The 25,136-nt window shown below is 39.1% G+C and overlaps 1 protein-coding gene across 1 annotated transcript in view; it reads left to right on the forward strand.

Moving 5' to 3' along the window:
• The window catches only part of znf511 (zinc finger protein 511), a 45,514-nt gene that overhangs the window by 19,864 nt on the left and 514 nt on the right, over window positions 1-25,136 (forward strand). Inside the window, exons 3-5 of the mRNA XM_002940308.4 lie at window positions 3,511-3,712; window positions 10,648-10,772; window positions 18,580-18,750. Coding sequence (XP_002940354.2) covers window positions 3,511-3,712; window positions 10,648-10,772; window positions 18,580-18,750 — 498 coding nt within the window. The remainder of the gene's footprint in view (window positions 1-3,510; window positions 3,713-10,647; window positions 10,773-18,579; window positions 18,751-25,136) is intronic.

A 25,136-nucleotide genomic window follows, 5' to 3' on the forward strand; every position in this document is an offset into this window, starting at 1 on the left:
TCTGACAAATCCAACATGGGTAAAGAGTCCTTTCTACACCAAAGTACCAATCTGAAAAGCTTTCCTAAAGCTAGTGGTTTCTATGACATTTCAGAAAATCGCCTAAAAATGTTGCAATTTGCCGCATTTATCTCACACAATTTCTTGCATACAAAGGAAAATCACCCCAAATAGGAACACCAGAGGCCTACTGAACAGTTTGATGCCCTATATGCATAGATTTACCAAACTATGCGGAGTACAGGGGCACCCAAATAAAAATAGTGCATATGAATTTTCACATATGATGCTCCGGCTCGTGCAGTTTTTGCACCAGGTAATGTGTATTATGTGCCATAAGACCCACTAACACTACGGAGACCCTAGAAAACCATACATTTTCAGAAAGTACACATTCTGAAATAACAAAAATGGGTAAATACATCTTTCTACTGCAAACTACAAATCTATGCTAAACAGAACAGTTTTTATAAAATTTCTGGAAATCGTCACAAAGCTTGCATTTTGCCCCATTATGTAGCCCACATTTCATAACGTACCAACATAAAACACCCTAAATATGAATGCCAGGGGTCTACTGAACAGTTTGAGATTTACCAAACTATGTGGGGTACAGAGGAAGCCAAATTGAAATACAGCAGACAAAATGTCCATGTGCAAAGACAAGTAACAAAGAACAATGTGAAATGCAGTAAAATTGCCAAAATCCCCCCAAAAAACCTAAAATCAATGTTTTTTTTTTTTTCCTAGTGATATCTGCAGTGAGAATCACAGTTTGAGTATTCTGGCTTGGGCAAATTAGTTTTACAGACAAAGTCAAGCGAACAACAACTATGTATAACTGAAAATGCAATAAAATGGCTAAAAATGCAAAAAATGACTAAAAATGCACCAAAACCACAGAAAATGTAATAAAAACACACAAATAATACACAAAAGGTATTGCGCAGTGCTGTTAGCAAATACGCTATCCGCAATGGCAATAAAACATTTTTTTCAGGCAAGAAAAAAGACGATGCGATAAAAAAAAAAATTACAAAATTGCATGTGTGTGTGAGTGTGTACACATGGCAAAATGTGGCAAAATGTGTTTTTAGTGCATGTGTGTGTGAGTTCTGCAAGTGCTGTGAATGTGTGAAACCCCCCAAAATGTATGTGTGTGTGTATAAGTGTAAGAATAAGTGTGTATTAGTGTAATAAGTGTCACTAACCTGGGCACAAACAGCTGCAGATCACAGGAGGAGACAGGAGATCGCAGGGACAGCAGCAGCAGCAGTCGGCTTCAGTGTCTGGGCGGCACAGGAAGTGGGGGGAGCAGAGGGTGGAACACAGGAAGGGAGAGGGAAAGCAGAAGAAAACGGACAGGTAGGAAGTACATGCTGTCTTTTCCCATGGGGCCCCTGGGCGATCGCGCCCCAGGGGCCACTATTTACCCCCCTCTGCTCGTTCCCAAGGGGGTTCTTTACCCTGCGCTCGCTCTCTGCACTCGGATTAAGCAGGGAGCACAAGGTAAAGAAAACGTAGCTTCTACGTGCTCGGCATTTAACATCTTTTTATGCCAGCACGTAGAAGCTACGTGCTTGGCAGAGAAAGGGATAAAACCTAAAAATGCAGTCCCCTAGTGACCCTGGTGTTAATACTGTGAGAATGGCAGCAGGTTGAATTTACCCATTGAAAATCAATAGGTAAAATCTGATTGCCTGTTGGTGGCTCCGCTCTATTTTCAAAACTAAAACTACAGTCCCCTGGTGACCAACTGTGAAAAGTTTGGGGACCCTGGTGTTATTAATGTGAGAATGGCAGCAGCTTGAATTTCCAAGTCAATGGGTAAAATCTCATTTTGCTTGTGCTTTTCTAAGGGATATTCAAGCTTCTGCCACTCTTACAGCTTTGAAGCTACACTCCCTAAACTTGAAAAACATAATAATGGGGTCACCCCAAATGAAACAGCGACATTTGTTGGATGTGGGACGGGCCAACAACAGCCAATCAAATTTCACCCATTGACTTTTATGGGGAGATTTAAACTGCTGCCAATCTTACAGCTTTCAGGCTACACTCCACAAATGGAATCATGTAGTCATCGGGTCAGCCTGAATGAAAATATGATGATTGTTGGATGCCCAAAAGTCGGCGGGGCTGTGAACAGCTAATCAGATTTTACCTATTGACTTGGAGGAAATTCAACCTGATGCCATTCTCACAGTAATAACACTGAGGTTCCCATACTTTGCTTTGAGTAAGGCACCAGGTAACTGCGGTTCAAGGTTAAAAAAAAAAGTGGGTGGAGGCACCAACAGCCAATCAGATTTTACCTATTGACTTTCAATGGGAAAATTCAGCCTGCTGCCATTCTCACCGTATTAACCCCAGGGTCCCCAGTTGGTCACTGGGTGACTACATACTCAAGGTTAGAAAAAGTGGGCAGGGCCACCAAAAGCCAATCACATTTCTTTCATTGTTTTTCAGTGGGGAAATTTTAACTGCTGCCATTCTCACATGTTTAATGTCAGGGTCCCCAAACTGTTTGTCACTGGGTAACTATGTTCCGAGTTTAGAAAAGTTGGAGGGGCCAACAACCGCCAATCAGATTTCACCTATAGACTTTATATGTTTAAATATAAACTGCCATTTTTTAAATATTAATACTAAGGTCCTCAAACTTTGCAGAGCTAGTCACCAGGTAACTGCGGTTCAGAGTTAGAAAAAGTGGGTGGAGCCACCAACAGCCAATCAGATTCAACCTGCTGCAGTTCTTACAGTACTAACACCAGGGTCACTAGGGGACTGTATTTTTAGGTTTTAAAAAGTTGGTGGAGCCAACAGCCAATCAGACTTCATATATTTAATTTTTTTGGTTTAAATTTAAAATGCTGCCTTTCTCACACTATTTATTTCAGGGTTCCCAAACTTTGCATAGTCAGTCACTGGCTGACTACATATTCAGAGTTAGAACAAATGGGTGGAGCCACCAAAACCAATCCATTTTCCACCCATTCAATTTCATTGGTTTATATTTAAACTGATGCCATTATTTAAGTATTAATTCCAGGGTTGTTAAACTTTCCAAAGTTAGTCACTGGGTATTTGCCTTTCAAAGTTACAAAAAAGTGGACGGAGCCACCAAAAGCCAAATCACATTTACTTTCAATGGTGAAGTGTAAAATGCTGTCAGTATCACAATTTTTATGCCTTAGTCTCCAAACTTTGCGGGGTTGGTCACTGGGGGACTGACGTTCCAGGTTTGAAAAAGTGGGTGGAGCCACCAACCACTTTTCAGATGTAACTCGTTGACTTTCAGTGGGGAAATTTAAATTGCTGCCATTCAGACACTATTAAAACCACTTTGCACAGTGGTTTTTACTATATAACTGTGGTCCAAGGTTAGAAGAAGTGGGCGGAGCCAGCAACAGATCAGAATTCATTTAGTGACTTCACGTTTTTCAACCCAACATGAAGTTTGTTCTCAAACTTCCCATTTATAGTTTGAACTTGTTTTTTCCATTTCAGGTTGTCTTTGTTCTGTTGCCAAACTGCTGGTTGCAGTCATGTTTTTGACACCTTGGAGTCTTATGAGCATCATTATAATACCATGCACAGGAATGTGTGTACTACTTGCAAACATTTCTTCCCAACTGCTAGACTTCTTGACATTCACATCTTCGAGTGTCATAATTCTATATTTGAAATCATGGCCGGAAAGGGCAACATGGTAAGTACAAAAAGTTACCTCTATACATTGTGATACTTTCTGCAGTTCGTTTTGTTTTTGTGGTTTGTTTTATTACACCAAAAAGCTATCCTAGCTTGGAAGCCAAACACTCCCCGTGGCATTCTGGAGGAAACAAATTTATAAAACTCTTCGAAAACAAAAGCTGGTATACCTGGAGAAAATTGAAGCCATTTTCCAACCCTGGCTGAACCAGCAGGGACAGGATTAGACACTACATATGAATATGCTACTTGCTTGTATCTCTCTCCTTCCTCCCCCCCCCCCCAAGCTCCCTCCTTTCTCTTTTTGCCCCTCATCTATCTCTCTTCCCCACTTCCTCCAATTGTTGTATGTAGAGTTTGTTTTTGGGAAAAATGTAAATAAAAACTTAAAGGAGAAGGAAAGTTATTTTGATATTTTACTGCCAATCGATTAGCCACTTTAGTGGTGAAAGCTAGAATGCTATATTTATTCAGCAGAAAGCTTTACCATACCTGAGTAAACAGCCCTAGAAGCTCACTCTTTTTGTTTTAGATAGCAGCTACCATTTTAGCTTGGTCTCAATAGCTTCTGTGTTGCAACTAGGGGCTGGTAGCTCAGATCACACATTCTGATGGGAGGGGAAGTGAATTCTTATGGGATGGGGGAGCAGAAGAAGGGAGAGAGAAGAGAGCTGTGCAGACTCTGGCCCCAGGATTGAGAGAATGAAGGATTTTTCTGAGAGGAGGTCAGAAACCAAAAATGTTTACACAAAGGAAGACAAGAAATGCTGCGTTTCTTCTGATAGAGGACTTTTCTGTGAGTGCTTATGACTGTATTTACTTAGACCTTTCTGATGAAGCTTACTTAGTTTTTACCTTTCCTTCTTAGAGAGATTGGTGCAGGGGTTTTGGGCTTATTTTTTAATTTGCAATGGCTACAGGCTCTTTCCCTGGGATGGGCTACACTATAATGATGAAGGTGCAGCTGCTTTGGGGGGGGGGAATGACTAGAAGATTGAAGGAGGTTATAGGGTATTGGTACCGGTATTAAATGTATGTTCACAATTCAAAAAGGCTGGCTGGCAAAATGGGAGATCTTGGGGTTATTGGCACTGGAGTTAAAATATGATGTAAGCGGCATTGCTATAACATGGCTAATTTAGTCACATGACTAGTAAGTACATAGAAAAGTCTGTATTTGTGTGGGAGAGACAGGGGAAATAGAAAATAAGGAGGGCTGTGTCTGTTTGTTCAGTAGTATTTAAAACCTGTTATAAAGGAGGAATTAATGGTAGAAAATGAAGGGGCTGAAGTTTTATGGTTATGGCTTTATGGATAAAACATTTCTTATGGATTGTAAAGTGTCAGGCAGGGGGCTATGCTGTACTGTTCAAGATAGTGAAGGGGAAGTGGCTTGTCTTCTGATGTAAACTGAAAAGGCTGCTGGTTCAGGGCAAGTCTTGATAATTGGGGATTTTATGTACCCAGATACTGACTGGAGCAACAGTACTGGTAGGACAGTTAATAGCAACAAGTTTATAAACTTGTTACATGACAATTTTTTGTTGCATATTGTCAAGGACCCAAACAAAAGCGATGCTATACTGGATCTAATTATATTGAACAACCCAGAGCAAATAGTCACATACATAGTTACATAGGGTTGAAAAAAGACCATCAAGTTCACCCCTTCCAAGTAAACCCAGCACACACAACCTATACTTACCAATGTATACACTCACATACATAAACTATATATACAACCATTAATACTAACTGTAGATATTAGTATCACAATAGCCTTGGATACTATGCTTGTTCGAGAAACAGAATCTGCCATTACAACATCACTAGGAAGGGCATTCCACAACCTCACTGCCCTCACCTTGAAAAACCACCTACGCTGCTTCAAATGGAAGCTCCGTTCCTCTAATCTAAAGGGGTGACCTCTGGTGCGTTGATTGTTTTTATGGGAAAAAAGAACATCCCCCAACTGCCTATAATCCCCTCTAATGTACTTGTACAGAGTAATCATGTCCCCTCGCAAACGCTTCTTTTCCAGAGAAAACAACCCCAACCTCGACAGTCTAACCTCATAGCTTAAATCTTCCATGACTTTTACCAGTTTAGTTTCACGTGTCTGCAGTCTCTCCAGCTCATTAATATCATTTTTAAGGACTGGAGCCAAAAACTGCACTGCATACTCAAGGTGAGGCCTTACCAGAGAGGCAAAATTATGCCCTTTTTTTATACAAGACAGCACTTTATTTTCTTTAGTAGCCACAGAATGACATTGCCAGGAACTAGACAACTTGTTATCTACAAAAACCCCCAGATCCTTCTCCATTATGATACCCCCAACAAACTACCATTCAGTAGATAGTTTGTGTCTAATCTCTACCAAAGTGCATAACTTTGCACCTGTCCACATTGAACCTTATTTTCCAGTTTGCTGCCCAGTTTTCCAATTTTGTCAAATCGCTCTGCAAAGTGGCAGCATCTTGCATGGAACTTGTAGTTTTGCACAATTTATAGTCATCAGCAAAAATAGAAACTGTACTCTCTATGCCTACCTCCAGGTCGTTAATAAACAAGTTAAAAAGCAAAGTACCAAAGACTGACCCCTGGGGTACTCCATTAACAACACTGGCCCAATTAGAAAATGTTCCATTTACCACCACTCTTTGTAATCTATCCTTCAGCCAGTTCTCTATCCAATTACAAATATTATACTCTAGGCCAATATTCCTCAATTTGATCATTAACCTTCTGTGAGGTTCTGTATCAAACGATTTTGCGGATTCCAAGTAGATGACATCAACTGCCATTCCAGCATCGAGATTCCTGCTCACCTCCTCATAAAAGATGACTAAATTAGTCTGGCAAGATCTGTTACGCATAAAATCATGCTGGCACAAACTTATAGTTTTGTGAACTGCAATGTATTCAAGTACCCTATCCCTTATTACCCATTCCAAAAGCTTTCCTACTACTGATGTCCGACTAACAGGCCTATAGTTTTCAGGCTGAGAACGAGATCCCTTTGTAAATAACGGCACCAGATTAGCAATCCGCCAGTCTCTCGGCACCATGCCAGACCAAAATAATCCTGAAAAGTTTAGTGAAGAGGCTTGGCAATCACAGCACTAAGCTCGTTTAATACACTGGGACGAATCCCATCCAGTCATGACCTTTGTTTACCTTTACATGTTCAAGTCTCTTTTGAACTTCTTCCCGAGTGACCCATGCGTCCGTAGGTATATTACTAGAACTGGGCGTATTAAAATGGAAGCCTTCATTAGCTGGCTCCTCAGATATATAGACAGATGAAAAATAAGAGTTCAAAATTTCTGCTTTATCCCTGTTCTCATCAACCAACTGACCCCCCCCCATGATAATAAGGTTCCCACCCCTTCTTCGTTTTTTTACTATTCACATAATTAAATAATAATTTTGGATTCTTTTTACTCCTAGCTACAATATCCCTTTCCATCTCTTTTTTAGCTTGCCTGATAGCTTTTTTGCATGCTTTATTTGCCTCCTTGTAGCTGATGAAAGTTTCCACTGTCCCAGCTAACTTGAATGCTTTAAAAGCACGTTTTTTCTTACCAACCTCGGCACTAACACTTTTATTCAGCCATAAAGGTTTTGCTTTGCGATGCCTCTCCTTGCTGACAAGGGGAATTTACTGTTCTGTATACAGTATGTTTTAAAGATGTTCCATTTTCCTTCTGTGTCTAACCCAAAGCCTTTCCCATTTGACACATTGCAGAGATGCCCTTATACCGGCAAAGTCTGCACTTCTAAAATTGAGCGTTTTAGTTACTCCCTTATAGAGCTGTCTCTGCAGCATTATTTCAAAGAAGACCATGTTGTGGTCACTGTTCCCCAAATGCTCACCCACACAAAAGTTAGAGATGAGTTCAGTATTATTAGATATTACCAGATCCAAAATGAGTCATTTCTAGTAGGTACTTGAACCGCCTGAAATAAAAAGTTGTTATTTAGCATATTTAGAAACCTACTAGGTTTTTCTGACTTAGCCACCCCATTACTCCAGTCAATGTCCAGATAATAATAAGTCCCCCATAATAACAACTTAACCCAGTTGTGAAGCCTCCTCCATTTGCAACAGAAGCTGGGCCTACACGGGGTGGTTTATAGCATACACCAATGATTATTTTCTTTGTAACCTTTAGCCCTGGTGAAATTTCTACCCAAAGAGATTCAACATTTTCCTTGGTAATGTCTATGTCTTCACTACATGGCTTTAAAGCTGAATTTACATAAAGACAAACCCCTCCACCCTTTTTAAACCCTCTGTCACTCCTAAAAAGTGTGGAACCATTGTTGCATTTCTCATCCCACCAGGTTTCAGTGATACCAATTAAATCATAATTTTCAATGCATGCAATAGCTTGCAGCTCCTTTAATTTACCTGACAAGCTTTGCGTATTAGCCAGCATGCAGCAGAGATTACTACTTTTCTCTCTGATACTTACATCAGCTAACGGAGAGTTAGTGCTAAGTTGAATATTAGTCTGTTTCGCTTGTAACAACGGAAGCTCCTAATCTGATAAACTATATGCCCCCCTCACTCCTCCCCCCATGACCCTTTGAAAAGTTGTTTAAACCTGCCTGTTAGTAAGAAAGATGTGCATGTATAAGAACTCCTGGGAAATAGTGACCATAACAGTATCTAATTTAATGTTTGTTGCAAAAAGCAAATATTTACTCGGGCAACAATGGCTCTATATTTCAGCAAATTGAATTTCAGTTCCTTAAAGGACAATGAAAGGTTAATATAAATTAAAAGTAATTATGAATAAACCTTATCTGCGCTCAAGAGTGAATATGGCAATTCCCGGTCTTATGGGGGAAACCGTATAAGTGAGAGAGAAACGAGAGAAAGAAAAAAAAATTTTATTTAAACATGATTGAGAGTGGTCTCTATAATATCAATTAAATCAATGTGAATTTGGTGTGTTAATTAGCTGTTAATTAGCTCTTTTAGAGTAATAAATTAAAAGTAAGTCTAAAGGCATTCTTTTTAAGTACTTACTGCATATCTAAATTCCCAGATCCCTGCTTGCTTCTCTGAGATATGGTGCTGGCAGCCTACAGCAGTTTGAAGACTACAGTGACATCACTGAAATCTCTCTGTCCTTCCTGTAGGCTGCCAGCGGCAGCCTTCCTATTCTCTGAGCATTTGTGTAACTTGATCCTGTCTCCTGTTCTGAGCTACACATACACATACCCACCAGCGGATCTGGCAGAGGGGAGGGGGGGAGGGAATGAAACACATGTGCAGTATGAAGCAAGAAGAAAAAGGAAGGGAGAATACCTTTTTAGAAATGGCTGCCTGTTCTAGAAAATGTGAAGTAAGTGTGACTGAGTAAATATTTGGTTAGGTGAGCCAAAAGTGTGGGGTTTTTACTAAACAATAGGAGGACTATTGGGCAGTATGCTTTTTACATTTTGACTTGCATTCTCCTTTAAAGGACAAAGAAAGGTAAAAAACTAAGTAAGCTTTATCAGAAAGGTTTATGTAAATACAGCCATAAGCACTCACAGAAACGCTGCACTGACTTCTCTGTCAAAAGATTTCTTGTCACCCTAATAAATTACTGCATCTTCTTTTTTATCATGTTAGTTAAGCAAAATAAACTTACACAATATAAGTTATTATGTTGGGTTGAAAACCCCAACATACTGTTCTTCGACTCGGCTTATTCTTCCGCTTCATCATCATCTTATTCTTAGCGCCCCCCATTTTCTAAACGCTACTCCTCCTACAGTTTTAGGGGTACAACACCCAAACTCTCCACACTTCTTCGTCCTATAGCGGAGCAGGTTGCTTGTGCTTTTTTAAGTGATCCGGCCCCCTGTCTTTTTGTGGCGCCCCACAGAACACCCCAATTTTTCCATTGACTTTGACAGGGAAGATTTTCAAACTGCTGCCACGCTTACAGCTTTGAAGCTACAGCCCCCAAACTTGGATAACTTGGATAATAATGGGGTCACCCTGAATGAAACAGCGACATTTGTTGGATGACCCCAAAGTGGGAGGGGCCGACAACAGCCAATCAAATTCACCCATTTACTTTTATGGGGAAATTGAAACTGCTGCCAATCTTACAGCTTTGAGGCTACACTCCCCAAATTTGAATCACATAGTCATCGGGTCAGCCTGAATGAAAATATGATGATTGTTGGATGCCCAAAAGTGGGCAGTGCTGTTAACAGCCAATCAGATTTTACCTATTAACATCAACCTGCTGCTATTCTCACAGTAATAACACCGGGGCCCCAAACTTTGCAGGGTTAGGCACCAGGTAACTGTGGTTCAAGGTAAGAAAAGATGGGCGGAGCCACCAACAGCCAATCAGAGTTTACCTATTGACTTTCAATGGGGAAATTCAACCTGCTGCCATTCTCACAGTATTAACACCAGGGTCCCCAAACTTTTCACAGTTGGTCACTAGGGGACTGCAGTTTTGCTTTTGAAAAGTGGGCAGAGCCACCAACAGCCAATCAGATTTCACCTATTGAATTTTATTGGTTAGGTGCCAGGGTTCCCAAACTCTGCACATTCAGTCACTGGGTGACTACATACTCAAAGTTAGAAAAAGTGGGTGGGGCTGCCAAAAGCCAATCACATTTCTTTCATTTTTTTCAGTGGGGAAATTTTAACTGTTGCCATTCTCACATGTTTAATGTCAGGGTCCCCAAACTTTGCACAGTCAGTCACTGGGTGACTATGTTCCAAGTTGAGAAAAGTGGGCAGGGCCATCAACAGCCAGTCAGATTTCACCTATAAGCAGGGATGTCCAATATATGGATCTCACTTGGTGCTAAACTACAGCCTCTGGAATACTTGAGGAACCTTCTATATTGATTCCATTATGTCTGTAAATTTAAATTTTCATGAACACCTTGATATTGTGTCCCTAGTATCAGTGCTTGGTGGAAGGATGTGCAGAAAATTTCAAAAATAGTATGGAGCGGGAAAATCACTTGGTCACAATGCACCTTTACCCGTCTGATTTTCACTTTGACAAAACCAAAAAATCAAGAAGGTAAGTAAGTATTTTTTAATTGCAGTCATTAGCTAAATAAATCTTCAGACCAAATATTCTTTTTCTTTTTTTTTTAACTTATATTTTTATTGAATTTTTAACAATGTTGATTGTAATAAGAAATAAACATATATATAATAACAGTGCAGCATGGTAAGGTTATTAAAGGTATATGTAAGTTTTCACAGTGGTGTATTCCATGATGTCTCAATTCAAGAAAGGATAAAGAAAAGGTAAATCGTAAGACATGTATTAGGTGACTATATTTCAAAGGTACATTAGGGTTTCAGCCTTCATTGACGTATAGTTCCCAGGGTGTCCAAGTTTTGAGAAAGTGGGGGGTTCTGTTAATCTGGCGATGCCAGCTTCAAAGACCTTATTAGACTCCACTCTTCGTTTGACCTCGGCTAGGGTGGGGGAGGTTGGGGTTTTCCAGTGTGCAGCTAATGAAATTCGAGAAGCTGTTAAGACATGGTTGAATATTCTTTTTCTAATACACATACTAGTTAAACAGGAAGAATAAGGGCTCCACAAACAGGAAGAATAAGCAACACACCGTGTAGCTGTATAGTCTTGAAGTATAGACAAATGGTGTGATTTCTGGGTATTAAAAATGCATATGATAGACATAATATAACTTGCACACCAATAAGAACATTTGAATCATGGCTACACTAATGATTTAAATTTAAGTGAACTATTGAGAAAATATAAAAACTTGCAAAAAAAACCAATGAATTCAGACTACAAGTCACAGTATATGGTAAAAAAAATTTTTAATAGAGGCAAACCATATAACAGGCATATTTACATATGCAACAGATAACAAGAAGAGATTGACATAATCAGTATCTACTACTCATTGTCTATATTTGCGTAGCTCATGCATGAGGACCTCCTTTCTTATGCATACATGAGACTCTTAAAGGAATCTGCCATCACACAGAAGGGCATTCCAAAACCTCACTGCCCTCACTGTATACAAACACCTATTGCAATTTATTTTTTTTGCCAGAGACCTATAAGGAGGCAAAATTAAGTAATTAATGCCTTTTTTATGCAAGACAGTACTTTATTTGCTTGAGGAGCCATCGAATGGCACTGTCTGGTATTGTTCTCTACAAAAATCCCCAGGCCCTTCTCTATTATGGATACCCCCAACACACTATTTATAACTCACGTTTTCATTATTTCAGCCCAAGTGCATAGTTTGTACTTTTCAACACTGAACCTCATTTTCCAGTTTGCTGTCCCAAGTCACTCTAAAAAGTGGCAGCATCTTGCATTGAACTTGCACAATTTAGAAATAGTACTTGCCCACCTCCAGGTCATTAATATACAAGATTAAAAGCAAAGGACAGACCCCTGCAGTACTCCCCTAACAACACTGATCCAATTAGAAAATGTTCTATTTGCAGCCACTCTTTGTAATCTATCCTCCAGGCAGTTCTCTATCAAAGTACAAATATTGTGTTCCAGGCCAATATTCCTTAATTTTATAGTTAAAGGAATATTGTCATGGGAAAAGATGTTTTTTATTTTCGAATGCATCAGTTAATAGACCTTCTCCAGTAGAATCCTGCATTGAAATCATTTTTTTTTTTTTATCTTTAATTTTTAAATTTCACATGGGACAAGCCATGTTCATTTCCCAGGGTGCCACAGCCATGTGACTTGTGCTCTGATAAACTTCAGGCACTATTTACTGCAGCTTGGGACTCATCCAGTTACATGGCAGTAGGAGAAACAACAGGTTATCTGAAAGCAGTTCTTTCTGAAAGCTTAGACTCAGGCACAATACACTGAGATGGCTGCCTACACACTGTAAGATTTAATATTAAATTAATAATTATTCACCCCTCTTACTATTGAGAAGCAGACTATTAATCCGCACCAATATGTGTATATTAAAATGAATATATTGAATAATAAATCAAGCAATTGTTACACATAAATTATTATTTAAACTAAAACAATATTTACATTATTTACAGTTGAGTATTAATGCCTAGTCTACATCACATAGTTACCAACAAACACAAAACATGGTGGTCTGGATGCTTTTCTCTTTAGCAGGTCCATCAGGGTTCCCTCTGCATCCTCCAGCACTTCTCGTCTGCAGTCCACACATGCTGCCCCCCCCCCCCCCCCCCGTTCACAGGCTCCCCCACTACTGTTTAATGCTCATTTTTTATGCATGTTTTTCCCACCTGCCCCCACAGCTAACATGCTTACTGATCAGATAGGGAAGATAAACACCAAACCTACCTTTGTTCAAAACTGTTGAGAAGGTATCTTGCATACAGTGATGAGATTAAAAATTGTGCTAAATTTTAGAACAAATTCAAATGTTGGTAATATACTCCTCCCACTAAACTGTTTTAATTAACTTTTTTTTTTTTTTTTTTAAATTTTCCCCATGCATTTTTAAAATTCAAGCTCTCTTTGATCAAACTTCCTTTCTGAGTTTTAAGAAACTGATATGGGATCCATGTATTACCATGCCTACTTTTTCTTTTGAAATCCCAACCTAGAGGAATTGTACCAATTATTATTGTTCCAATAACAGTTTTGCATGGTACAGTACTTCTCTATGTGGCCGACTTTGGAACAAACATAGCACCTAAACACTTTCTATATATTTTTTATATGTGAGGGACATTGCATTGTTATCAGCATGAATTTGAGGGTAAGAAGCCTGTTCTGCAAACACCCTTTCATTGCCATGCTGTTTCCTAGGTTGCAGAGGTTTGGAAACCTGTGTTTCTTTCACATGCCTCTTCTACTCCCCTATTCCGTGCCTTGTCCCCCCACAGTCTACTCCATTCTGGTAATAGCGCGGATGTCGCGTTTTTCCTAGCGCACTCACCGTGCTCCCCCTCTCCTCGCTGCCAATGCGCATGCATGCACACTGACTGGCAGTAGGGTGATGGACGGAGGGGGGGGGGCTGCGTGGCAGGCGAGATGGCAGGTGGGCTGCATAGGGCGCCCAGCATGGCTTTAATTGTGGCTTTACATAAAAAGAGAGTGTAACCATTTATATTCACAGTCCATTCATATGTTTCATCCCACCAGGTCTTGTATCATAATTTTCAGCACATGCATTCCACATCTCCTGATTTAACATGTGGGAATTATATGGAAAACCAAAGGGGTCAAAACTCTTAACGTATTTAATATTTAGCTATCTTAAGCTATTTTGATCATTACGAAGATGCACATAACTTTCCTAGGAAACTAAACTGTATAAGCTGAGATGAGATTAGACATGCTAGACCTATTTATTTAAGCACAAAGAAAGCCAAATGTACCACCATACCAAAACATCTTTGCTACCCCCAGTGGTGCTTTCAAAATCCTTCAAGACATCTTCACATCTGAGCTGATTTATGCAATGCATGACATGTGCAATGCCACGTGGACATTTTATAACTGATAGTCAAGTCTACATCTCTCAGCAAAGTGGCAAAGCAGGGCATGTGGCTTAAAGGAGAAGGAAAGCTACGGAGACAGTTTATCGCCAATAGATTAACCACAGTAGTGCAAGGTAGAACACTATATTTATTCTGTAGAATGCTTTACCATACCAGACTAAACAGCCCTAGAAGCTCTCTCTTTGTTTGATAGCAGCTGATATTTTAGCTTGGTCTGATGTCATGTCTCTGCTTGCATCTTTCCTGCTGCCTTGACTCTCGCTGCTGAGGGGATGGGGTAAGAGGGAGAAGGGAGGGGCACAGGGAGAAGGTGAAGGGAGGGATCGAGGGGCAAGCTGTGTAGGCCCATGCCACGCCCTAAAAGGTTTGAGATGAGAATAGGAAGTCTGACACAGAAGCTCATGTGTACTGAATAGAAGAAAGGGAATGCAGTGTTTCTTTTCAGAGAACTGTCATCAGCAGTACTTTACGTGTTTATGGCTGTATTTAGACCTTTCTGATAAAGCTTACTTAGTTTTAACCTTTTCTTCTTCTTTCAAAAGTGTTAGAGAAGGGCCTAGTAACCCCTACAATTTTTGGATGGGTTCCTTTTTGGAAGGAAAAAAGACTCTATTGTTGTCAAAACAACAGGTGGCAAAAAAAAAAAGAACTTTACACACAAACTCCGGTGGATTCTCTATCAATTGCAATGACCTCCATAAATCATAAATCTTCGCCCAAATTAGAAATCTTCATGAAACTCTTGGGGTGCCCATTTGGCAAGCAACAGGATTCATGAATGCGCAGGTGCCTTGGGAACAGAACAAGAGGTGGTAGGGCATGTTCATGGGCACGGTTCACCCTTTCAGTAGAAAAATTGCTCTACAGGTTTTTCTTGCATTGCTACATGTTTCTGCTATTTCCCAACCAAGCATTTTTAAGTACATTAATCTATTGGATTTAATCTCATCCTACAGAGAAGCAGTAAATTTTGCAACTTCTATTTACAAAAAAAAATAGAACAAGGACCTAATGATATTTTCTCAGATGTACTTTTTATAGCAGACCAAGGCTTCACCTGCTTGGTTGACATGAGACCAGTCCCTAATGATAACTTCCAGATAGTAATGGCAGATGCCTGCTTGACTGGAAGGATCAAATAATTCAGGGCTAGTGGTCAGAACTGGAATCCTGTCTACTCATCAATGTTCTTAAACTATGAGAAATGCGCCATGCCTTAAGCTAATGGCCAATAATACTGTGGGCATGCTCCGAAAGCTCTGCCCTAGAGATGAAATCAAAAAAGTATAAATAAATCTGTCTTTATTTTACATTAAACATTTAAAACGACTTGTGGGTTTTTATATATCAAACATTTGGAACACCTAGTGGGTTTTTACATAAAGGCATGAAATAGGAAATTTAATTTACATTACATTTATAATGTACTTAATAATATTTAAACCTCTTAACCAGAGACCAGGTCGCCAATAGGTATACTCTTGCTCAGGGAATAAACCCTTACTTTACTTATGATATGATAAATCAAAATTGTGTCCACTTAGTTTACTCCTGCTTTTTAAAAGTTATAGAATAAATAATTTAAATACATTTAATTTAAATATTGTATAACTTTTTTACTTTTAAATAAATGTAATATATTAACTAACACATCAATCAATGTATGTCTTTTAGTTCAGGAGTCAAATAATTCTGCTTCTTATGCATAACAGGTAATTTCAAACAGCAAATTTAACCCTTATGGCTGTATCTAGCTAAAATATGCACCTCACCTCTGCATGTAATAATTTATTTAGCAAATTCTCACCTTTAGTGCAGAAGGTAATTTTTTTGATTTTAAGCAAACCAATGACACCTCCATTACATTTAGGCAAGTGTTTAGACATCAAAATATTCTTACTGTTTTATTATTATTATTATTTATTAGACTATAACACCCTGCACATATGCATAATAAATCCAGTGGACCCAAACATTATATGATAATCCTACAGCTAAGATCCATATTGGACAATACACTTCACCCTCATTCACTATAGGGAGAGGCACACGACAGGGGTGCCCCCTATCGCCATTGCTTTTCGACTTAGCACTAGAACCACTAGCTATAGATATATGGAATAATTCTGATATCCAAGGTTTCAGTCAGGGCGATCAACACCATAAACTCAGTATGTTTGCAGATGATATTACGATATTACGCTATTTATCACTCGACCATTATCGTTACCTAATCTGTATTCGGCCTTTCAGGCCTCACAATAAATCATATAAAAACAGAAGCATAAAGCATAAATCTACCGCATGAATTAACAAAATTGTTGGCTCTTAAGTTTGAATTTCAGTGGAACAAAAACTACATAACTGTTCTAGGTATCAAATTGACCAAATCATTTGAATAATTATATCAAGCTAATTACCCTAAGTTATACGGTAAAATAAGTAAACTTCTGAAAGACTGGGGCAAATACCATATATCATGGATAGGGAGAATAACTGCAATAAAGATGGTTTTACTTCCAAAGATTTTATATTTGTTTTGAGTACTCCCTATTCCAATCAAGCGTTCAGATCTTAAAAGAATGGAATCCTCGCTATCTGCTTTTATTTGGGCTAAGAAACCCCCTAGAATAAGGTTTAACACACTACAGAGGTCAACTACTGAAGGAGGTCTTGGACTCCCAAATCTTTGGAAGTATTATATAGCCGCCAAGCTGACACACATTCCCTTTCTACACACCAACAATACTTTTTTACAATTTGGCAGCCCCCTATACTACAGAATCTTTGCTTTGAACACAATTGAAGCATAGACCACCTTTGTCATTTGTTGTCTACTGAAAAGGGTACCTTCATGGAGTATGTGTTTTGGCCTTGTTACTCCATCCTCTACCAAGATTGTGATGTTGGGTAAATTTTTGAAATGGTTGAGTTGACTGTTGAACCAGAGAGGGGTTTCTGGTGAGATGTTGCAGGACTCCAATAGCTTTTTAGCTTGGTCCCATGCTTTCCGTGTGCCAGCACCGGGATTAAGGGTCTCAGATCCTTATATGGTCTATATAGTGTGTTTTTTAGCCCATCTATCAAGTCAAAATAGTGTAGTTGGGTTTTCCATGTCAAAGTATAGCCAGTTGTGTATATGGCTTAGTTGGGATGCCAGGTAGTAAATTTAGTAGTCTGGGGCTGCAAGACCCAGTTGTGAGGTTGGAGCAGATAGGATGTTGTGAGAGAGCGTTGGGGTCTTGTGCACCAAAAAGATGGTGAATTTATTAGTATATATGTTATTTTTGGAAGATATATAATTTTACTGATATTTATTGTACTCTCTAAGGATAATAGTAACTTATTCCAGTATGTAAGGACTGAACTGAATACTTGAAAGAGTGGGTGGAAATTGAGTTACAAACATCATAGGGTTCTTTGTTATTATAATGCAGAGTTATTTGAATTTATCTACAATTTGAAGGGGACAGCTTGGTGGCAGCAGTATTGGTGTGTGATCATCTAGGGGGAGGATTTGGCATTTGCCACAGTTGATAAGGAGAACTGAGTACTTCCTAAATTCTGTAATCAGCCGGAGAACTGTGTTTAGGGATGTCTCATCCATCACCCAGGTACAGCAGCGTGTCATCTGTAAAGAGAGATATCTTTTGTTCTATAGATTTGTATTTAAGGCCTGTGATATGTGGGGAGGTTCATATTAGAATGGCTAATGGCTCTGTTGCAAGAGAGAATAAAAGTGGGGAGAGTGTGCAGCCTTGCCAAGTACCCTTATGGGGAAAGGGCTTAGAGTATATCGCTTTGACCTTCACCTGGGCTTGTGGGGATTTATATCCCACTCTATCGAGTTAAAAGCTTTGATGGTGTTAAGCCTTGACCCCAGGTTGTGATGTGCGATTTGTAGGTTTATGAATAATGGTTGGATGTAAATGTCTGTGGTTTTAGCTGGCATGAATCCCATGTCTATTAGGGATGTTATGACTTTGGACAGACAATTGGCTAGTTCCTCAACAGTGAGATGGTAGGATTCACACAGCAGTGGGTCTTTACCTGGCTTAGGGGAGTACTGTGATAATTGCTTCTAGTGGTGGATGGTGGTAGATTGAAGTCAGTTCAAGTTCCACACATACATTTATTGAAAAAGCAGGTACCCTTAATGCCTTATTTTTGTCTTGTTTCAATCTGTTCTTTCCTAGTGTTCCTTTCCTCAAAGAAATTGTTGGGAAAAAAGGGTGCTTTACTTTTTCAGTATGATTGCTTTTGTATGTTATTTTTCCTGTTTACTCAGCTATAGAGTGTACTAGAAAATCTGATGTTTAGGCTTTTAAAGTTTTTCTGGTGTTTAAGCCTTTTTTTCCTGATGTTTTCTGTAGTAAGAATAACCAAAACCTGATTTCAAGAAAAGACGCATCCATGGATATTGTGACTGGAGAAGACTCTTGTGTGGAATCCATGGAGATAGGTGTTGTAAGATTTGAAGATAAGTCCTCTGAGAGCCTCCCACCTACAAAGATACCTTCAACTTGCTTACATACAAAATACAGGTGAAATTGTTATGCAATTGTTTATTCAGTCAAATTGCCAGACTCATAAATGATGATCTTACTCCCCATCCCCCGCCCCCTCTTACTGCTGTCCTTTACTGCCAGACAATTTGCAAATATTTTATGCTCGTAATTCAATACAACCACTTTATTAAATTAAAAATGCCCTTAAAAGATTGCAGTAATCATATACCCATTCAGTAGAACTCAAAACATTTTGGTTGGTTATCCCAGCATTTTCAAGGGGTGTCTAAAAGTGTGTGAAAAGTTGCGGTCAAATGGGAATGAGAAGAAAACGAAAGAGATGTTGGACGCGAGCATGCCCACAACATGATATGCTAGTGCACCTTAAAAAAATTGCATATGCGCAACCTTAGCAATGACCTACTCAAAGCAAAAAACACTATATAATGTTACAGCATATCCATACATAACTTGCATAACATACCTAATTTTACGTACTTGGATTCTACAGTTTCCCGGAATTGATGCACTTTTTGAAGTGGTGGTTTTCCCCCCCAGAATTTACACCATTTTGATGCTCTCCCTTGGGAAACATTAATTATGGGGTTCTACTGTAAATGTAAAAAAAAAAATGCAGTTCATGAAGGCAAAAAAATTGACATTTTGCTATAAAAATCGTATATATATATATATATATATATATATATATATATATATATATATCTATAGGATCCCAGAAGCCCATAGACAGGCAGTAACAGAAGATGTGCAAAGGATGCTGGATTTTGGGGTAATTGAGAAGTTCAAAAAGTGAGTGGAGTAGCCCCATAGTGCTCGTTCCTAAACCAGACGGGTCTTTGCGATTGCGCAACAATTTCCTGATGGTAAACAAAGTATCAAAGTTTGATGCTTACCCCATGCTAAGGGTGGATGAGTTAATTGAATGGGTAGGTCCTGCGAGGCACATAACAACCCTTGACCTAACTAGGGGGTATTGGCAGGTGCCATTGACAGAATCAGCAAGCTTGACAGCGAACCCCAAGAAGTGTGCCATAGGCCTGGAAGAGGTCCGTTATCTTGGGTATACTATGGGGTGGGATAAAGCTTCAAATAAACAAGGTGGAGGCCATTCTGTTCAACTATTTGCTGATCGATCTGACTCTCCAAACACTGAGCCTTTAAATCTGCCCTCGCAATTCTATAATCTCACACGATCCACTGGGGCTTATAATTGTGTTAATAATACCAACAAGGGGAGTTGTTTTTGGAGGGCCATACCAACATCTTTTTGTTCCTTGTGTTAGACAATGGTCCCTAATACCACACAAAACTGATGAGACTTTTATGGATAGCACTGCAGTCAAAACTATTAGAGATTGTCTAACTATTCTTCAAGTTACTGATGTGTTTAGAGAACACATCCTCCTACACTAAATTATACATTTTATTTCCATCCCCATTCCAATTACACAAGAATAAACCAATTTTTTCTAGCTATAATGTTGATACCAAATGTGCATAGCACTTCTATGCTTTCTGTTGTTTGGTCTGACGATTCCCCAATCATTTTATCATTGACAAGTTTAATTATTAAAACCTCCACATTTTGATGGCATTTATTGCACTCCCTTTCGAATATTCCAACAATATATAAATAAACCAAAAACACTGTAACTAATTACGTTAGGGATCATTTAGATTTGTTTAGTAACCCCACAATTGTTTGGGAGGCTCATAAGAGAGTCATGAGGGGTATGTTTATACAAATGGCAGTACAAAGCAAGAAAGAGAAAAAAAAAAGTGTCGACTTTCACAACAATTTCCAACTCTTGAACAGGCTTGCAAGGCCAAGCTCGCTCTGGCAATATGCTGTGAATTAGACAACATTATCACAAAATTGAAATTATTACAGCTTCAAGAAGTTGATATGACAAGTCGATGGGCAATCAAAAATACAACTAGGCCGACTAGTGTCTAGAAAATTGAGAACCTTCCTCACAAAGTTAAAACTAGCTTGGGGGATTGACAGCTCATCCTATATAAGCACAATATTGCGCTTCTCCCTAGAGAAAGTAAAAAGAATGCATAGATATACACATACTTGAAAATATTTTGGCTGCTAGGTTCAATTCATTTTTACTTTCTCTTACATCCTGATCAGTCTGGCTATGTCCCTAGATGCCAAACTATGGGCAATATAAGACATAGTAAGTTAGATTGGAAAAAGGCATGTGTCCATCAGGTTCAACCTTATAGGCCTATATATAGCTTGCCTAACTGCTAGTTGATCCAGAGGAAGGCAAAAAACCCCTTCTAAAGCCTCTCTAATTTGCCTCAGAGGGAAATAAACCCTTTCTGACTCCAAGATGGCAATCGGACCAGTCCCTGGATCAACTTGTTCTCCCATAACCCTGTATTCCCTCACTTGCTAAGAATCCATCCAGCCCCTTCTTAAAGCTATATAATGTATCAGCCAGTATTGACTGGTTCAGGGAAAGAATTCCTATACAGGTATCGGACCCCTTATCCGGAAACCCGTTATCCAGAAAGCTCCGAATTACGGAATGCCCGTCTCCCATAGACTCCATTTTAATCAAATAATTCAGAATTTTAAAACTGCTTTCCTTTTTATATGTAGAAATAAAACAAAACCTTGTAACTGATTCCAACTAAGATATAATTAATCCTTATTGGATGCAAAACAATCCTATTGGGTTTAATTAATGTTTTATTGATTTTTTTAGTAGACTTAAGGTATTGAGATCCAAATTACGGAAAGACCCCTTATCCAGAATACCCTTGGTCCCGAGCATTCTGGATAATGGGTCCTATACCTGTACCTGTAGCAACAAAAAAAGCAAATGGCACTCAGGACTACAAACAAGGGTAAAACCCTTTTAAAAGTTTTATTGCGCAATAAAACTTTTAAAAGGGTTTTACCCTTGTTTGTAGTCCTGAGTGCCATTTGCTTTTTTTGTTGCTACAGTGTATTTGGAGGGTGCCGATTCCTCTAGCAGTGTGCACCGGACAAAAGAATTTTTTGGAGTGTTAGGGTGTGCGGATAAGGTCTCTGTGGTCCTATACCTGTACCTCACAGCTCTCACAGTAAAAAATCCTTTCCAAATATTTAAACTGAACCTCCTTTCTTCTAATCGGAATGGATGCCCTTGTGTTATTTGGAAGGACCTACTGGTAAATAAAGCATGAGAGACATTGTTATATGATCCCCTTTTATATTTATACATAGTTATCAAATCACCCCTTGTCCCTTTCACTGCCAGCCGATTCATCCCAAAAGTGAACACCTACTGCCAAGCCTTTTTTAGACATTTTGCAGTTATTACATTTGCTTTGGTTTTTTGACAAGAAAATCTACGTGAAATAAAGCATGTTATGTATCGTTTTTTCTGGAACGAATTGGGCTTGTAACAAAATTTTGTACTTTTTCTGGAGATTTTACACATTTTTTGAGTGAAAAAAAAAGGGAAAAAGAAAAAAGTGTTTTTATTTTGTGTTTTTTTTTCCAAGAACACTTACATTCACTTACAACCTTTTTACTGTTTGTAAAATTCTGCTGACTCCAACAATACCAAATATGTATTGGTAACCAACTTTTCTTGTCCAGAAGACACCCCAATAATAAAACAGCATTTTGTGCAATTTTAATTGAAACAAAAGTGAAAAGGCCATCTCTATTTTAACATGGCATATCGTATGACAGAAATGACATTTTTAGAGACTGCACACCTAGATTTTTAGTTGTGGTGTGGGTTTTGCTCTAAATGTAGCTCCTGTCATACAGATACTGTAAAAACCAATACCATGTTTTAATTTTTTTTTTCTGAAACACTAAACACCCCCTTACCTGTGAAATACCCCCACAAACTATATATTTTCTAAAAGCGCACACCAGTAGCTATTCAGCAGCGCCATTCTTGCTTTCCTGCATGCAGAATTGTGGACACTGTTTTCTGTAGAAGTTTGCAGTTTTGACTGAAGTAAAGAAAAAAAAAAAAAAGATCCAAAGTTAGATTTCTCCACAAAATTGCCATGGCAACTAAACAAAACTACTAAAATATCAATCTGCAATTTGTCGTGAACAAAACGATACCCCACATGCATGGCTGCACTCTTAGTCCACACCTAGCGGATTTTTAGTCTAAACACCCCCTCTGCCTGTAAAATACCCCCACAAGTTATATATTCTTAGAAGGTGCACACCTGCAGAAGTTGAGTGATGCCATTCTTGCTTTTCTAAATGAGTGGAGCGGGGGGGGGGGGGGGTGGCAGGGAGTCATTGCCCCCACTGAGTAATGATAACCGGCGGGGGCAAGAGAAGGGAGCACAGGCTAGGGGTAGGCAGGAGAGGTTCCTGCCTGGTGCCCCCCAATCGTTGCACCCTGTGCCTCTTCTGCCTACCTCTATTTCCGGCCCTGGCATTAGCTAAAGATGTCACATGAAATAATGAATTTTTGCATAAGTTGCATAGCACCACAATTCTGTAAAAAGCGGTAGTATTGTTGTTGAAATGTAGAAACCAGAGCAGTAGCTGATACCAGTTTCTAGGCATGGTGGCAGAAAAAACAGGGATAGACAACACTGTTGTGGTATCCCAGTAGGACTCCAAAGAATTTGATTTTATGAGGCCCATAGCTAAAGTGAATCCCAAGAATTTTTTCATGTCAGCAATGTCAGTGAGATGCCATGCCTGAGATCGAGCATACCTAGGTAGGGGATTTTGGGCAAGATATTGCTCGGCGTACAGATTTGTATAGAGGACCATATCCTGTAGGATGGCCTCAGTGATATATAATTGAAAAAAATCATTAGGTTCACAAAGTCCTGGTGTCCTCCTTTACACCAGTGAATGCAGTAAATGGGGGGATCTCAAGGGGAGAATTACAAGGAGGCCTCCACACAGGCTCTCCTCCAGCTGCAACATCAGCCTTATCACCCACTCCCTCATTTTGCACTCCTCTACCTCCACCTCCATGGGCTCCTTAAAAGCACTAACCGTGCTGCTACTACACAGTCACTGAACTCCTCCGAGCCATGCACAGTGCAGCAGCCTCTTCCATTGAGTACAACTTTCTGGCCATGTTGGCCAACAAAATATTTTTAAACTAATATAAACCCCAGTCCAAAATGCTCCCAATCAGTCACACAAAAAATCACAATATGATCAGAAGCCAGAAAAATCTAACCGCTACGCAAAGACAAATTACTGCAACACAGGCAAGGCAGAGACTAGAAAAAAAACAGATAAGAACAAATCGGGCAAAGAAAAAAAGCAGCTTTCACCCCCACCAAACTCCCTTGAACTCCCTAAACCTTGACCAACTCAAAAGAATGTTAGCCCGGAATACCCGAGGCCCCGACCATTCTGGATAATGGGTCCCATACCTGTATTTGCAAACCATTTTTATAGTGAGCTCACTGATACCAAGTGGATTTTTCTTTAGAATATTATTATACTAAAACAAAATCTTATCAAAACATGTTAGTGATGGCCATCAAATGTTACTGAAAAGACTGAAAATAAAAAAACAAAATAAAAAAGTGCTTGCATAGTGTCTTTAGCACCCATGCTGGACACTTGGTAATAAAGTGTGGGTCAAGAAAAAGTCAAGCAGCACCCAACTCTAACTCACAAAATGTTGCTATCGTAGAAGACACACCTAATGAAAAAGAAAAAAGTCCAGTTGTTTTAGACTTAATTCTACTAGTATAGACCCACTGTGACCTACAGCACTTACATTTGCCCATTTGTGTCTGTTAGTTACCCCTCCCATATAGATTGTAAGCTCTACGGGGCAGGGACCTCCTTCATCTTGTGTTTCTGACTCTTATTGCAACTGCACTTTGTATTTATTGTTGTACTTTGTATTTATCCATTATCTTTTGTATTTATCCATTATCTTTAACCCCCTGTTTGTATTAATGAATTCTACTGTACAGCGCTGTGTACATAAGTAGCGCTTTATAAATAAAGATATACATATATTAATTTAGACTTAATTCTACTGTATATCATGACCTGGATTAATTATAATCTTCAAAGACATAATAAACCAGCAGTTATGGATGTGTAGTGGTTACAATTTATACATTTCACCCCATAAAACCAAAAGTTGGTAAACCCTCACATGTCATGCATTATGAACTACAGCAAGAGTTTAAGGTCCGTTGCTTCCAGTGTAAACAATTCTAACTTGCCCAGCTTTTCTTGATAGATAAAATATTCCATGCTATGTTTAGATTAACTTTCTAGGCTTTCTTTATTTCAATAGTGTCCCTTTTTAATAGTTAAGATCAAAACTGCACTGCATATACTAAACTTAGAGTGCTTTGTAAAGCAGAGAATGTTTCATCTCTGCCTATTATCCTGTTTAATAAGGAACAATCTTTTGTCAGTCTTTGAT

The sequence above is a fragment of the Xenopus tropicalis genome, chromosome 7 (genome assembly GCF_000004195.4).
Source record: "Xenopus tropicalis strain Nigerian chromosome 7, UCB_Xtro_10.0, whole genome shotgun sequence".
NCBI lineage: Eukaryota > Metazoa > Chordata > Amphibia > Anura > Pipidae > Xenopus > Xenopus tropicalis.